This window comes from Parambassis ranga, chromosome 10 (genome assembly GCF_900634625.1).
Source record: "Parambassis ranga chromosome 10, fParRan2.1, whole genome shotgun sequence".
Taxonomy (NCBI): domain Eukaryota; kingdom Metazoa; phylum Chordata; class Actinopteri; family Ambassidae; genus Parambassis; species Parambassis ranga.
The window spans coordinates 10754628-10769365 of NC_041031.1; the positions used below are offsets into that span (position 1 = coordinate 10754628).

Here is a 14738-nt window from a genome sequence, read left to right on the forward strand (position 1 = left end):
TACTGACACATGTATGTACTGACCTGACCTGATATTCTATTCTAACCATAATAAAACACAAGATTCATTGGATACGTTACTCCTTCAAAGAATCTGATCCGTTTACCATATAAAGCACAGGGGGCTTATGTTCAAACCACATTGAAAGAAACTGGAGATAATTACACAGATCTCACGAGGGGTGGGGTGGGGGGTGATATCCGATGAAAAGACAACACTGACAACATGGAGCAGATGCAGAGCAAAGTTTCCCTGTAATATTACGAAAACCCCACTGTAATGTTGGGCGAGATGAGATGGCAGCTTTGGCACGGTGCCCCAACCAGTGAGTTCTGATGGGGAAGTATTTCCACTGATCTCAAATAACGTCTTTGGCTTTGGAAAAGAAGGCGACGTCTAGACCTCATCACAGGAGCAAGAACATTATGTTGATGGTGTTGGCGAGGAGGTCGCACAGGATAAACACTCTTTGTTTTGCTTTATGACAAAAGTGAAAAACTATATATATTATGATATTTGTGTGTCCAGACAAAAACGCAACCTGAGCTCTTTGAGGTACCTATGATTCAGGTAAAAAGTTAGCACCTTTGACCTTGTTTAGGTTCATTTTAATTCTGTCAATATAAAATGTAACAACCTGCACAAACAGTTGTAGATTTATTTCTTAAAATGGCTGCAATGAAAAAGCAGTCTGCATATCTAAGACCAAAAAAGAAGAAAAACTGGGAACATTCATGTTTTTAAATTGCATGGATACTAAAAAGTTTAAAAATATGATATTTTCTCCCATGTCAGCTGAAAGAAAGAGCCAAAACCATTGTACTCAGATAAAGACAGAAAACATGACTTACCCTTGGCCCAATGTCTCCTTGGTCACCCTGGGAGAAAAACAGGGAAACAAAAACACTTGTCAGCATATATTAGCACTGTATATGTACACAGAACCATCCAAGCAGCCACTGTGGAGCAGCTGTTAGAGACAAGCTTAAAACCAAATATGTGTGTGTGTGTGGGAAGGAAGGGACCAGCAGCTCAGGATGTTGACATTTACTGTATAAATCTTTTGAAAGGCCACAAAAGAAATCATCTGACAGGACGAGATCAGTTAAGGAGAGGATGGGTTGGTTCTCTGATGAGGATTTTGGAGTTCATGTTCTAATCACAGAGCTAGTGTGTTACATGAAGAGAGCCAGTTTTCCAAACCTCAACATTATTTGTCAGATGCAATTTCTGCTAATCAGACGTAGACGCTGCTAACACGTGCCATTTACTTTTTTTGTTTCTGTGGTTGTGCTTATCTGGGTGAAAGTTGCCCATCAGTAAGGATACACACACATCTACCAGCTCTCACACTCACTAACATCTCAGGCTGGGCAGAGGTTCAGAGAGTGGGAGCACATCTGGCTATCATCGAGCTGCGTGGAAGGTCTGTAAACCTGCTTAGTGCCCTGACGTGAGAATGTGCAGAGACATACGAGCTCCTACATAACTACATGCAATCTACGGCTCGTTTGATGGACATACAGAGAAAACCTGAACGTGGGAGGCCGTTGGTTGGTAAGGTTGTGTGTGCTGACACTCTTGTCTTTCTGAAGCTGTCGGCTGGTAAATGAATGTGAGAAATACATGCGTGCAGTGCACTGACTGTTCTAACAGGAGTGCTGAAATCCATATTGACGTATACCTTTTCTCCCTTGGGTCCGGCTGGTCCCTGTAGGCGGGAGGAGATAATCAGAGACAGTTGGTTGAGATAAATCAGTTATCATATGAGCAGCATACATCACAGTGTAACGCATCTTCAGCTAGGCTTAAGCATGAAGCATTCAATCAAACAGTGAGACAAACGCAGTAGTACCACTTAATACAGCTGTGCCATTGAGACTTCTCAATCTCGGGTCACTTTCATCTGGGCATATTTCACAAAGCAGAAGACCATGTGACACAAGCATGCAGCCAGGATGCCTTTTAGCGTTTTCCTTCGAGAGATAAAAAGCTGTTTTGCTGAGAGATAAAACTGAAAGAGCAAAATATCCCTTTGTTCCTCCAGCAGTCTCTCCGTCAGAAGGGAAGTCTTCAGATGTTTTAGATGTGGAATGTTACAAACAATAACTAAAAACAGGGAGGCTCAAACATCCCTGTGGACTCTATATGAGACACTTTGTGCTGATCCCTGCTACTTTGGCTGCACTGTGTCCTTGTCCATCTCCGTGTCCACCACTGACAAGTGGCACAAGCACGCTAAATATGGTGGTACCACAAACCACAAGCTGACTACAGGCCTTCTGTGACAGACAGAAAAGGAGCCACCAGCCATCTCTGATCTGAGCCACAGTCTCTCTGAATGTGACACTGGTGGTCAGACTACCTCTAACATCCCAGACAACTTCACATTTCTATTCTCCGTCTGTCCGTTCTTTACTCATCCTCTGCTGTATTTCAGATATTCATGCTTTTTTTCATTTTTTCCACTGCTCTGGCTCTAAACAGTCCAAGGCCTCTACCTTGAAGCCGTCCTCTCTAATGCAGTCTGCACCCTCTGTCATTGTCTTCTGTCTGCCAGCCACTTTGTCTAGACTGGAGGTCTAATAGTGTTCAGAAGTATGACTCTGAAGAGTGGGTATGGTGAGAGGATAGGCAGTTCGTTAATGGGACTGGCCACATGATGACAAGCAGCAGAACTACCACAGGAAGAAGGAGGAACCGGTAGACATTACTCAACAAACCAATGACTGATGCTTGAGGTGAGCATTATACATTGGAGATTGGTTGTGATGATAATTCTCATTAAATGGTAGGATAGCAACAAAGTTTCAGTTTTAGTGTTTAGTTTTCAGTAAGTATATAACATTTGTCTAATTTAAAGGGAGGAAGTTGCATAAAAACGTTGCTATTTCAAATTGTGCCAAAATAGTTCCAAAACCGATTATTTAATTGTCAAGAGAAGCTCGACGGCTCATTGTTAAACTTAGAAACTGCAGAGTCTTAGCAAAAGGTGTACTCACAAATCAATCATAATAGGCAAAAGGGTTTCTTCCTTCAGTTTGTAGCCGACTCTGAGGTCTGTGTCACACCTGCTGCGGTTTTACAGCAGATCCTTGGTGATGGTAAGAGTCCTATTAACGGACAGAGCCAGCTTGAGGTCTCCTTTAGCAGGAAACAACACTTTAATGGTGTTTGGAGAGGAACCATTCAAACAGCTCTCATTATGCTGTGAGTGGTTTACATTTCAGCAGAGGACTCGTCCCTCTCGTGGGCAAATCGAGCACAGAGATGTGCTGAAGGAGGGTTGGAGGGCAGGACTTTAATGGATTTTTAAAGCGCCTCTGTTGAAGGTTATAAACTCTATATACTCTCACCGACTTTTCCCTCTAGTGTGTAACCCATTCGCTCTGCTTGGCCCGTTTCCACGCTACACCTGGGTGTGCCTGGGTGCAGCGGGACTTCAGGGGAAGGTTGATTGATGGCAGCGTAAAGGGGATTTCAGCACTTGGTTGAACAGGGCCAGGACTCCCTTGCGGCTCTGAGCCCTGGGATGACTTAAGAGGTGGAACAAGAAATAGGATGGCTACCGTGGGTTTTTTACTCGCTTGCAAAGGTCTCATAGGAACAGTAAAAATGATTGATGAGGAATAGCGAATCATCACCTGTCTCACAGGCCAAATGCCCACCTGGATTCACAGTTAGAGAAACCTTTAAATAGGAGCTACTTAAATGTAATTGATATAAAAACCAAATCAAGACAACAGGTGTGTGACGGAGTACCTGGCTTCCCTTAGGACCTGGTAAACCCTGGAAGGAAACAGAGTTAAATTAAAATATTGTCAGTCCCTTAAAGAACATTTTACTCATTTGATCATGATGATACTCACTGGTTTGCCATCCAAACCAAGTGGACCCTGTTAGAAAGGGGAATAAAGACAAATCAATAATAAAAAACAACAACGTAGAAGCACAAGAGGAGTACATTTAACAGGTTAAAAACATCATTGAAAATACAACAAATCCACTTGTTAGAGCCAGGAGACAGCTTCCTTAGCATAGTGTGCATAAAAATACAATTATAACCCCCCCCCCCCCCCCCCCAAAAAAAAGTCGATTTTCATTTATATGCCTAAAAACTGCCATGTGATGGGCTCCATACCTTGCTAAAGCACTACCTGATAGACATACAAAGCTAAACTAAGGGGTTTGAGGTCATAGCTGTGAGTAGTTTGTGCTACGTCTGTGCTATAAGCTAAGTTTTTAATTTCTCTTGCTTCATATTTGATCTAGACATGCATTTTTTTTAAAGTTTGCTTCACAAAAATCTTTAAAATTCCTCCTTTATTGACTGAACGCGTCTTCAGACTCTGCTGTGAATTAGGAGTCTCATTAAGCCTCTGTGAAGACATTTGTTTTAAATCCACTGACAAGATGCCCCCCCACCCCAAACTTTCCTTTCCAGCTGTTACTTATTACTATTTCATAATGAGTCTTGTCTCCATGAAACAATGTTGGTTACTTGTAAATTATCTCTGCTTTAGAAAAAAAGTGGATTTGTTAAGAGAAGCATTTTAAGTACACAGCAGTAAAGGTTTATAAACAACAGAGAGAACGAGCTGAAAGAAAAAAAAACGAAAGAAGAAAGAAAGTTTTATTTATTTCATATCCTGCCCCCTCAGGGAGTAAAGCTATTTTAGACTGGTGTGGCTTTAGGATTCTGAATTTAAGCTATGGATGTGTCCCAGCTTAAATCTGCCACACAACCCACACTGACTGTGTGTGTGTGTCGTGTGTGTACATTTGTGGTGATGAGATAAACCAACAGGCAGGCAAGTGAGTACCTCAAGTGCTGAAACAGCAGTTGGAGTTGTTCACTATGTTTAGATGAATAAAAAACAGCCGGGCAGTCAGTGAACCTCCTCTGCAAATCAACACTCAGTTCAAAGACACAAACCTTTAGATCTCTCCTTAAACGTAAAGAACCGGTTGGCTCTGGGATCAGACTTTCCAAGAGCACTTCAATGTGATGTATGTGGTAGAGGCTATAATGTTGACTTCCTGCTTAACGACCTTACTCTGTTAAGCTAACAGTTTTCACAAGGTCCCTTGAGTGGTGGGTTGCTCAACATTTTACAGTCCTGGTGGCTTTCTCAGACTGGAAACTGTCATTAACAGTCATCATCTCTGGCCTTGGATGGATGGCTTACACAGTTTTGGTTTTTCTCTTCATCTCCTGTTTTACTGATCCCTCGGGTGCCATCTGTCCTCAGGTCCCGTTGTGGAAACCTACCACAGTGTCATCGCTGCCTGCTCTGATGGATGGACAGTGTACAGGCACATAAGCACAGAGGGATGATGAGAACAGACAAAGAGGCAGTGATATGTGAGGCTGCTCTTGTTACTAGTTCATGGGATCGTTTGCTTTAGTCTCATAACATGCCAGCATGGCTGTAAACTCACAAAAGTAAGTGGACCGTCTGCATAAAGGAGATTTATAAAGAGTACAGTGGAAAGCCTTTGAGGCTCCCTGTGTCTTTTTGATTTCCTTGTGAAATCAGCAGTAGTAGGCTGAGGCTGGGGTGGAACGAATGACTGGGACCAATCGGGGGGCAATAATTTTACCATGACTTTTTAAAGTTGAGAGGGGTGTGAAAGGCAGGATATGATGCCGTATTCCCATTGCATACAGTACAGGACAGGTTGTCGTTTCACCGCTCTATTAAAAGCAGCTCGCTGTGTTTATCATGTCACACATGACTGCGAGAATTTGAGTTTCTCCTGCTAACTGCGTCGTTATTTTAGTATAGTATAGATCTATACACTGTAAATATATACTATACTGTGTTTATGTCTGCGTGTGGTGATGGCTCTGCATCTGGGAGCGTTTACCATGGCCTGGCTTCTTTAGGACTCATCAGGATGAAAAGACGAGGTGCACATTGTGAGGTCATCGGCTGCTCCGGATTCTGGACCCCGGAGCAAAAAAGAGACTGATTTATGGCTGCTAACAAGCCACAGAGTGGCCTGTGAACTGTGGGCACAATGGCAGTGTGTGTCTTTTCCATTGTGAAGATACATGTGTGAAAGGTTTATACTCAATAATAAAACCCTGTATCTTATGTCGGACATATGACGTCTTTCATTAGAAAGTAGTAAATTACTGATTGGTATCCAATATGGGATCAAAACAAAACAAGACAAAAAAAGGTAGTCAGGAAGCTGCTCTACTGATAATAAGATACTTTAAAATATATGAGCTTTACTTAAATCAGCAACAGAGGTCAGAAGGAACCTTTATGGGAAACAGAGGGTTATAAAATCAGGATCACGGAAGCAGAGTGATTTGGATTTGTTTCATTTTTGTGCTGCTGTACTGTATGTATAAGGCAGAATTCTACAATAAAACAGTCTGCAAGGCATGAAAAAGGAGCTGGAATTCAAATAAAAATACAACAGGCAGAGCTTAAAAAAGTAATGTGTGGGGTGTGGTGGGGTTTGTAGGGTTGGGGTGCTGCTAAAATCTCTTAATCTCATATACCACAAATGGACCCGGCTGCAGAAAAAAAAGAGCAAATGAGGGAAGACAGAGGAACACTGTAGAAAAAAAAACCTGGGAGATTAAGAAAAAGTGAGAATACAGGCCTGCGATTACCACGGAAACCTCAAGTAAATGTGGGAGAAAATGAAATAATGGCTTTTTATGTGAATGTGGTGTATTTCTACTCTGCAGTACAGTGAAAGAAAAAAAGCTTTTACTCACACTCCCACCAATTTGTTGGCTCTTAAACACATTTCTGAAAATAAATCAGCATCTGTGTCTGTTTGCATGTCTCTTAATGAAACAGGAATGAGGGGTATTTGCTGTCTTTATGGTGCTCCCTATGGTGCAGACCGGCAATTATCCAGTAGGGTGTAATTGTTGAGGATGCAGCATGAAACGCTGGTGTCTGCACATCAGAGCAGGCGTCTCAGGTAGAAACACACAGACGTTAGTTTAATCCTGTGATGTTGAATGTATTTATTTTAAGGAATGTGGCGGCTGAGGGAACACGTCCTGTCTTCTGTCTGCGTCTCTTGCATCCTTTGATGTAGAGACAGAACTCGGTGCTGGTTTTTGAAGTGCATAATTTGTGATACATGACATTGTCCTTAAAAAAAAAAAGACAGACAGCGCTGTAAGCAGAACCTAAGAGCACAATAAAGCATACCAGCGTGCTGTGTGTTTGGGGCAGAAAATTACTGACATGTTGGGTGACTGTCTGGCTTTAATCTGCCATAAGCAGCCTGGAAGGCAGAACAATGGAGGCCTTGGCCCGTTTCTGCTGAGTGAGGTCCGCTGTCTGTCACAGACTGGCACTCTCATATAAACACACTCGTGGCTGGGCATATGAATGAGAGTGAGTATTTGTGTGTGTGTGCGGATGTGTGTTTACCCCTCTCCACTGGTCTGTCAGTCTGTCTTACTCTGATTGTTTGACAGCAGGAATGCTCCTTTCTGAAAACTGCCCTCGACTTTGATTTATGAAAGGAAGACGTGACGGGGGTTACAGGAGGAGAAAAAAAAACACACATCAGCACACACACACACATATTGGAGGGTTTTGCTTGAGGAACACATTTCATTAACACTGTTTATCATATTACTGATGATTCACTGGAAGTGGACTGCTGCATGTATTAGTTTGATGGACGTAACATGTGTGTGCCATCTGAATGAAGGGCACATCATGCACACTCACACACTGGCACACGTGTGAGCATAGCTTAGAAAGGATGATTGATAAGTTTGTGGCCTGAGGTATAAGGAGATGAGTTACAGAGCTCTCCTTACATGAACATGTGGGACATCTCTCGCTGATCATGCAGAAAGTTTGAAATGTTGTGGTACTTGGACAAATGGACACTGGCCTTTATCTTAAGGGTTTACCACCAAGGAGCAGATGTGGCAGCAGGAACAGCCTGAAGGATGACCATCACCATGCAGGAGATGACATGATCTTAATAGGCTGATGAATAACACAACCACAAGAAATGGGATCTCCCATAAACATGTTCATGCAGATATCCACAGCTAACTCAAGGCATCAACGCACTTGGTCCCGAAAGTCCCTGTGCCAGATGAAAAGCAGATTCGACCTAATGGAAGACAAATCCTGAGGAATTTCTCCAGTAATCTGCAGCTGCAGATGCGACTTACATCCACCAACAACACATGAAAGAACAATAGACATTCTCTGGCTCCCAGGAAGGCTAAATTAAGTTGGTGCTTTGAGTATGTGGATAATAAAGGAGCTCATGGGTCATCAGTTTGATAGTGATAATGATGTCACTGCTACTGTGGACCCCCTTCTGCAGGTCTAAGACACTGACTGCCCCACAAACACTAGGGTATATAAATATAAGTGTGGACCAAATAATAGAATAATAAAAATCATCATATGCGACTATTAAATATTATCATTATATTTTATATGTTCAGTCTGATTCCACTATGAAAAGTCCACATGCCTCTGAATTGTAGTGTAGAAGTAGAATGTAGAATAAAATGGCAACATGAGTAAACTGTGTACATGTACTATATACCGCAAATCATTTTGGGGTATAGCATTACATCAAATCCACTCAACACATTGTGTTATGTTCATACTGTTCAGTTACTTGTTACTAAGGGCTGAAGCTTGATTTGCCATTGTACCTAATTCAGAGAGACAAAATAGGGGTGAGAGAGGACAAGAAAAAAAAACTTCTGGAAAGAGATCTAGCTGTTTGTTTTAACAATGGAAAAAGAATGAAAAAGCCTTGCTGGCACAGGTCTCTGGCACAATGCAGAGCTCTCCGGTATCTGACCTGACTCATTTGTGTTGATTTGCCCCCACCATATATGAGCCATATATATATACATATATGTTATAGAAGTTACTGGTGTGAAAACATGACTGTGACCACTTCCACAGCTCTGGCCTTTGTTACAGTGAAGTACATAAACTATGGGTGGTTGGATGGACTCCACACACATCTGCACATATGGACAGAGATACACAAACACTGCTACCCAACAGGAAGCAGGGCCCTTTCAGGCTCCAGTGTTTGAAATGTGATCATCTCTGCTGCTCGGCTCCATCTTAATGACTAGTATGATTAATATACTGTTGTTTCAGTGTAACTTCATACACACAGTCATCTTACACACACATATGCATCATAACAGACAGCAGCCTCTTACACAAGAGAGCTCCTCCAGTTGCATTATTGTTTCATTTATGTCATTTTAATGCTATAAGAACTGATTTGATTATGCTAACCAGGCTGGGATGGATTAACCCAATTACCCAGCTTCAAAGGAACACGTTACATCATTTTATTAAGAAGATGTTTTTCCTTCAAATCGACATCAAAATGTGCCAAAACTCTGGGATTTCCTGCTAAGATGGTGACAAAGATGAATAGAGTCACAAAGGCAAACAAACACAAATGTGCACACACTTATCTGTGCACTCAGTCCACCTGTGTGTAATTAGCAGCAGGCATTTCCCGTCAGCCGGGCTGAGCAGTGCCAGGCAGACTGCATGGGAATCAGCCTGAGAGTGGGCCCCAGCCCCCAGAGTTCCCAGAGGGACAGGCATGAGACACACAACCAACAACACAGTTGTAGTAGTGACTACTACTCTGGGTTACCGAGGCAATCAGACACCTTCTCACAAAGGCCAGACAGTCATCATCTATATACTGTACCTTACACAACCCAGTTCCCTGTGAACTACAATGACTTATACATGCAGTTCCCAAAAATCCATCAGAGGCTGTGCCGGTAGAGTTTCATCTTTCTCTTATAGAGTCAATTATCTGAGTGACCACTAGATGCTGCTATATCTCTGAGTAAGAATGATCTCCTCTGTGTGTGGAAATGCCTCACAGGTGGTAACCTGCTTTACATTCAGCAGTCATATATGGTGAAGTTGTGTTATTCAAAGAGTCTTATATGAAACAGGAGGACATGTTTTGGTATGCTTTACACTCTTGTGGCTCACAAATACACTGATGATATCTTGATGGGCACAATTAGTCATGTAGTTTGACACATCTGTTTACTCATTTCCTGTAATCCATTAAGTTTTAATTTAAAAACCCTCATCTCACCACTGTGTGCCTGCTTGTGTTAAGTCATAGTGTCTTGTATTAGATCACTTCTAAGTCCTGGGGCAGGATGCATCCTTGATGCTTAGTAAGTGGCAAAAATTGCATAGAAAGGTGATGATTTTGAAGTGATTTTTTTTTCATATACCACAAACAGGAAACAGGAAAAGGCAGAAAAAAAAGTTGTGAGAAAAGTTTGGACAGATGCAGAGACAGGCAACTAAAAGAAGAGCAGAGACATGATTGGGTGAATTGACAGGATAATCAAAAATCAAAATTTACCGGGTATCCATCCCGTCCAGCTTTGCCCTGGTGAGGTTAGACAGTGAAGCATGAAGCAATGAGACAAATTTGAACAGAAATCAACAGATGCACACATTACATTTAGTCCTCAGGACAAAACGTGACCCACAGAGGAGACAAATTCAAAATAATATAAAGGATTCCAATGCTTTGTTTTGTTACTAACCTGTGTTTGCACTAAAAGCACCCATCACGCCACCTGTTTTCTTTATTGTTCCATTCAGTATACTTGACTCAGACAGGCTGTTACTTTGTGGAGTAGCAGGTGACTCTGAGTTACCACATCTTCCCATCAACTTTATGGGATGTATGTAAGACTTTGGGTGTATTCAGGAAAAAGACATAAAGCATCATTTCATGCACATTTAGTGCAAACCAGGTGCACAGGCAGTTTTCTCCAATCACACGCTGTTCTGTTCTGATGTTTCCGGAAAGATTTTATGGTTTAAAGCGTTTCCAATTAGTGTGACCGACAAGAATATAAAAAAAATCTAAAAAATTAAATTAAAATAAATTCCCTACTGCTGTTTTTACCTTATACAGATCTCTCTCTCTCTCTCTCTGTGTGTTAGAATCATTGTTATGGGGGACAACCTCTGGCTGTTAATACATCAACCCCCCTCCCTAACCATCACCATGAAACACACACAGTACCCTAGGTGGTCCATTTATTGGTGTGCTCTGAGGATGCACATGTGTGAGTGAGTCTGTGACAGTGTGTGTGTCTGTGCTCATGTTTTACTGCAGCAGGAGAAAAAAGGATTTCTGGCTATAGAGTACAGTTAGGTATTGTGTTAATGTCCAAACCTCTGTGTTCAATAAGCAAGTTAATACTACCTGGATGAGGTATACTTACAGGAGGCCCTGCAAGAGAAGAGAGAAATCAGGCGTTAGAACATAAACGGCATCTGTCTCTGCTGACACATGAAGCACAGCATGCGTAAATGACGGTTTGTTCAGCAATCAATCCCTCAGAACAGTCGTGCACAAAAAAACAGTGTGCATGCAATGTGGTTCGTTAGATGAGGACTATAATTAACCACCTAAATATGGTACAGAACAAGCTCATTAGAGCTGCTGCCAGGGCAGTTTGCGGTGAGGCTGTTATGATAAACAGACTTCTGGATAAGAGCGACATGTTTTGCTTTAAAATACAAAGTCATGTCAGGAGCTTTGAGAGGATATGGGCGTATTAGATGTAGGACGAACGGAGTGAAAAGGTCGGAGTGTGTTGGCAAAACCTACAACGTCTAAAAAAGATGTCTCTGAGGTTTCTCCGGGGCAGACTTTCAGATGTGATTGAAAATGCTCTGATGTTGAGCATCAGCAGCAAAGACTTCAATTCTGCTTTTCGTACTAACCGTAAACAACAGTGCTGATCAAAGAACTCCTCTTATTCTTACTGGTTCTGAGTTTAATGGAATATTCTTATAAAGTAAGACACTAATAGACCACAAAAACCCCGCAAAGCAAATACATCATTCTGCCATGAAAAGATTTCATATTATTTATCGCCTTATGCGTTTTTTGATCTAGATTTAAAGCCAATCAAAACGCTGCTTTATGTGACTGTTAACACAATTATAGTGTAAAGCACGATTTGGAGCATTGCCACCAGTGCGGCTCTAGTAAAACACAGCTCATCAGCATAGATGCAACGCCAAACATCTCCAAAAACTCAGAAGAATTGAAAGCAGACTCGCATTTGGAGAAGGATTTGTGGTGTTTTGTTGCTATTTAAATACAGAAGTCCTGTTAAAGAAAGTCTTGCTAACATGACCAGATTCTGTGAGAGACTGATTCGGGTCAAGAGGGTGAAGGTGAAGAGAAGAAGAGGAGAGGTGTTGGGGTTTATGAGGCATGAAGACCAAGTCAATTAAGTTTAGCTGTGTCTAGACGCTTCGACAAGGACCTCCTGGGCCAGACAGTTAGGTAAACAAACACACCCCGGCTCGATAGCCACACAGTAAGACCAGCTTTAACCACTGAACTTGAGCAGGTGTGTATATGTGTGTGTGTGTGTGTGTGTCGAGTAATGAGAAAAAAAGAAGTAAACAGAGGAAAGAAAGAAAGGACAAAACAAGCCAGAGCTGATTTTAAGATGTTTAAGTCTGCATTCTTTCCTGTTATTCAGATTTGTGTTTCTGTTTCTCTTCTCCACTCTCATTTGTTTTTTCAAAAGAGAAAAAAAAAAAATCCTCCGGTCTTATAAAAAAGATGTCGCAACAACCTTCCCATCCCACCTCCCCACGCACTGTAATCTTGGCTGCAACATGAGGATGAAGCAGTAACGAATGTTAGAGACCAGAACTACATCATCCTACAGATCCAGATCACCTTGAGACAGAAAGCACCCAACTGACTTAGCGGACCAGATGAGTGCCTGATGGAATTAGAGCGATTTCTTCAATCTATGCAGATTAAGATTTAGTTACAAAATACTGGAATCTAACGAGAAAGACAGGAATCCAGTATTTTTCTTGCAATGATAAAAAACATGATCATTGAAGTTCAAATCCTATTAAAAACATGTGTCACTCCCACATGCAGTGCGACACCGCTGTAAAAACTCAATACTGCATCAAATCTGCAGCTGAGCACAGTCTCCACAGAGTAGAAACATAACTGTTGCTTGAGTTATGATTGCTAAATAACTCCAGTCATGGATTTATGTCCCTAGTAGCAGCCTGGGGATCAGAACTGAGACGCTTAGGGGGGTCTTGTAGTCAATGATTTGTGCGAATGAAAAAAAGTCAACTCAAAATAGAAAAAAATGCTAAATTGAGTCAGGTTTTGTGGGAGAGCACTTCCTGCTAAACGCCCTGCCTCAGCTCATCAATAAATCAAATCAAATCAAATCAAATCAAATAAACTAGAAAAAAACTGTCTTAAAAATGATTTTCAGAAATGTTCTACGGCTCTGAACGGTGAAATGACTTTAAAAACATCCTGCAACGCAACAAAGCTTACTGATGATCCTTCTCTTAGTCAACTTGTTAACAGCCGCTGATCCCATCTCTACAAGAATGAATCATAGCCAGACTGGAACATTTCCTATCTGACACATATCCTGCATCTTACACTTTTAATATTGCTGCTGGAGTTAATAAAAAGAGTCAAACCCATGGAACATCCGCTCCACCTATCATGATAACTTTTGCGTAACAAGAGTTATGTCTTTGCAGAGTTTCGATTCCTCGATGAGTGTTTTGTGGTTTGGACAGAAAGCAACAGTACCACCATAATGGTGGGTAGTGATGTTGGCAAGGGAGACTCTCATTAGGCTTGTACTATACAGCAGCTGCTACCGCTCAGCGAGAACGACTGACATCTGGGCAAAGTTAGTGCAACCACATGGCCAAAGTTAGCACTACGCCGGTGCAAATGGGGAGGGACGGGGCGAAGGGCCAACTGCAGCCCATCATCCAGCGGACTGACTCATGGGTCACTGACTTTACCAGCCCTCGGCTCAAACTCATCAACTCACCCAGGAACGAGAGGGAGAAAAGAAACAACGTGCACTACAGAAAAAAGAGGATAAATAAACAAATAGTGCAGGTGATGGGCGTCACTTACCGGGTTCTCCCCTTCTTCCCATCCGTCCACGTTTTCCTGGAGGCCCTGTGGAAACACACAGACAGAGCAATAAAACGCACAGCTCAGCGTTGCAGGGATGAGTAGAGAACAACAGAGCATCACTTGCAGTCGTGTGTTGCTTGGCGTTAGGTTTGTATGAGCTGGCACAGAACTAAAATGAGATTCAGATGCCAGAAGCAAAAACAAAACGACAAAAAGTCTCGTCGGATGATTGATTTTATTTCAGGCTGGACTTTGGCCTTCATTCAACCACTCTCCTCTGACCCTGCAGTCATGCAGCTGGTACAACCACCTTTCCGGTAGAAGGATTTCTACTGTTGATGGAGAAGTCTGGTAGAGCTGTGATAAATAGCAGGAGGCCTGCACAGGAACCAGGAGATGATGAGGCCAGCCAGCAGCTCAAGCAGTACTCTCAGACCTCATGCTGCTGCAGGACCATGACTCATTTCTATGCTGCTGTGGGTTTACGTCAGCGTCTGCCTGGTGATTTTAAAGAGATACTTTTACAAGAGTGAGCACTACATCATAACAAAAAATCATTTTTCATCAGGCTCCAACTGATCATCCTAACCTTCTCTTTCACTTAACAACTGTAACCGAGCATGGCAGGCCTGTCAGAGCTGTCTGCAGGCTGCTCTATAGTACCAACTATCCTTAGATTTATCAAGTGAATGTAACAGTTCAAAACTTAAATGTTGTCAAGAGATCTCCACACTGTCTTC

At 42.1% G+C, this 14738-nt stretch overlaps 1 protein-coding gene across 10 annotated transcripts in view; it reads right to left on the bottom strand.

Moving 5' to 3' along the window:
- col23a1b (collagen type XXIII alpha 1 chain b) overlaps nt 1-14738 on the bottom strand; it is a 103781-nt gene that overhangs the window by 15061 nt on the left and 73982 nt on the right. For 9 of the 10 annotated variants that reach the window (XM_028415585.1, XM_028415590.1, XM_028415591.1 and 6 more), the window contains exons 3-9: nt 13996-14040; nt 11276-11283; nt 10399-10425; nt 3870-3896; nt 3763-3789; nt 1685-1711; nt 852-878 (exon numbers count right to left, since the gene is read on the bottom strand). In XM_028415585.1, coding sequence (XP_028271386.1) covers nt 852-878; nt 1685-1711; nt 3763-3789; nt 3870-3896; nt 10399-10425; nt 11276-11283; nt 13996-14040 — 188 coding nt within the window. The remainder of the gene's footprint in view (nt 1-851; nt 879-1684; nt 1712-3762; nt 3790-3869; nt 3897-10398; nt 10426-11275; nt 11284-13995; nt 14041-14738) is intronic. The other variant, XM_028415586.1, reaches the window with a different exon arrangement.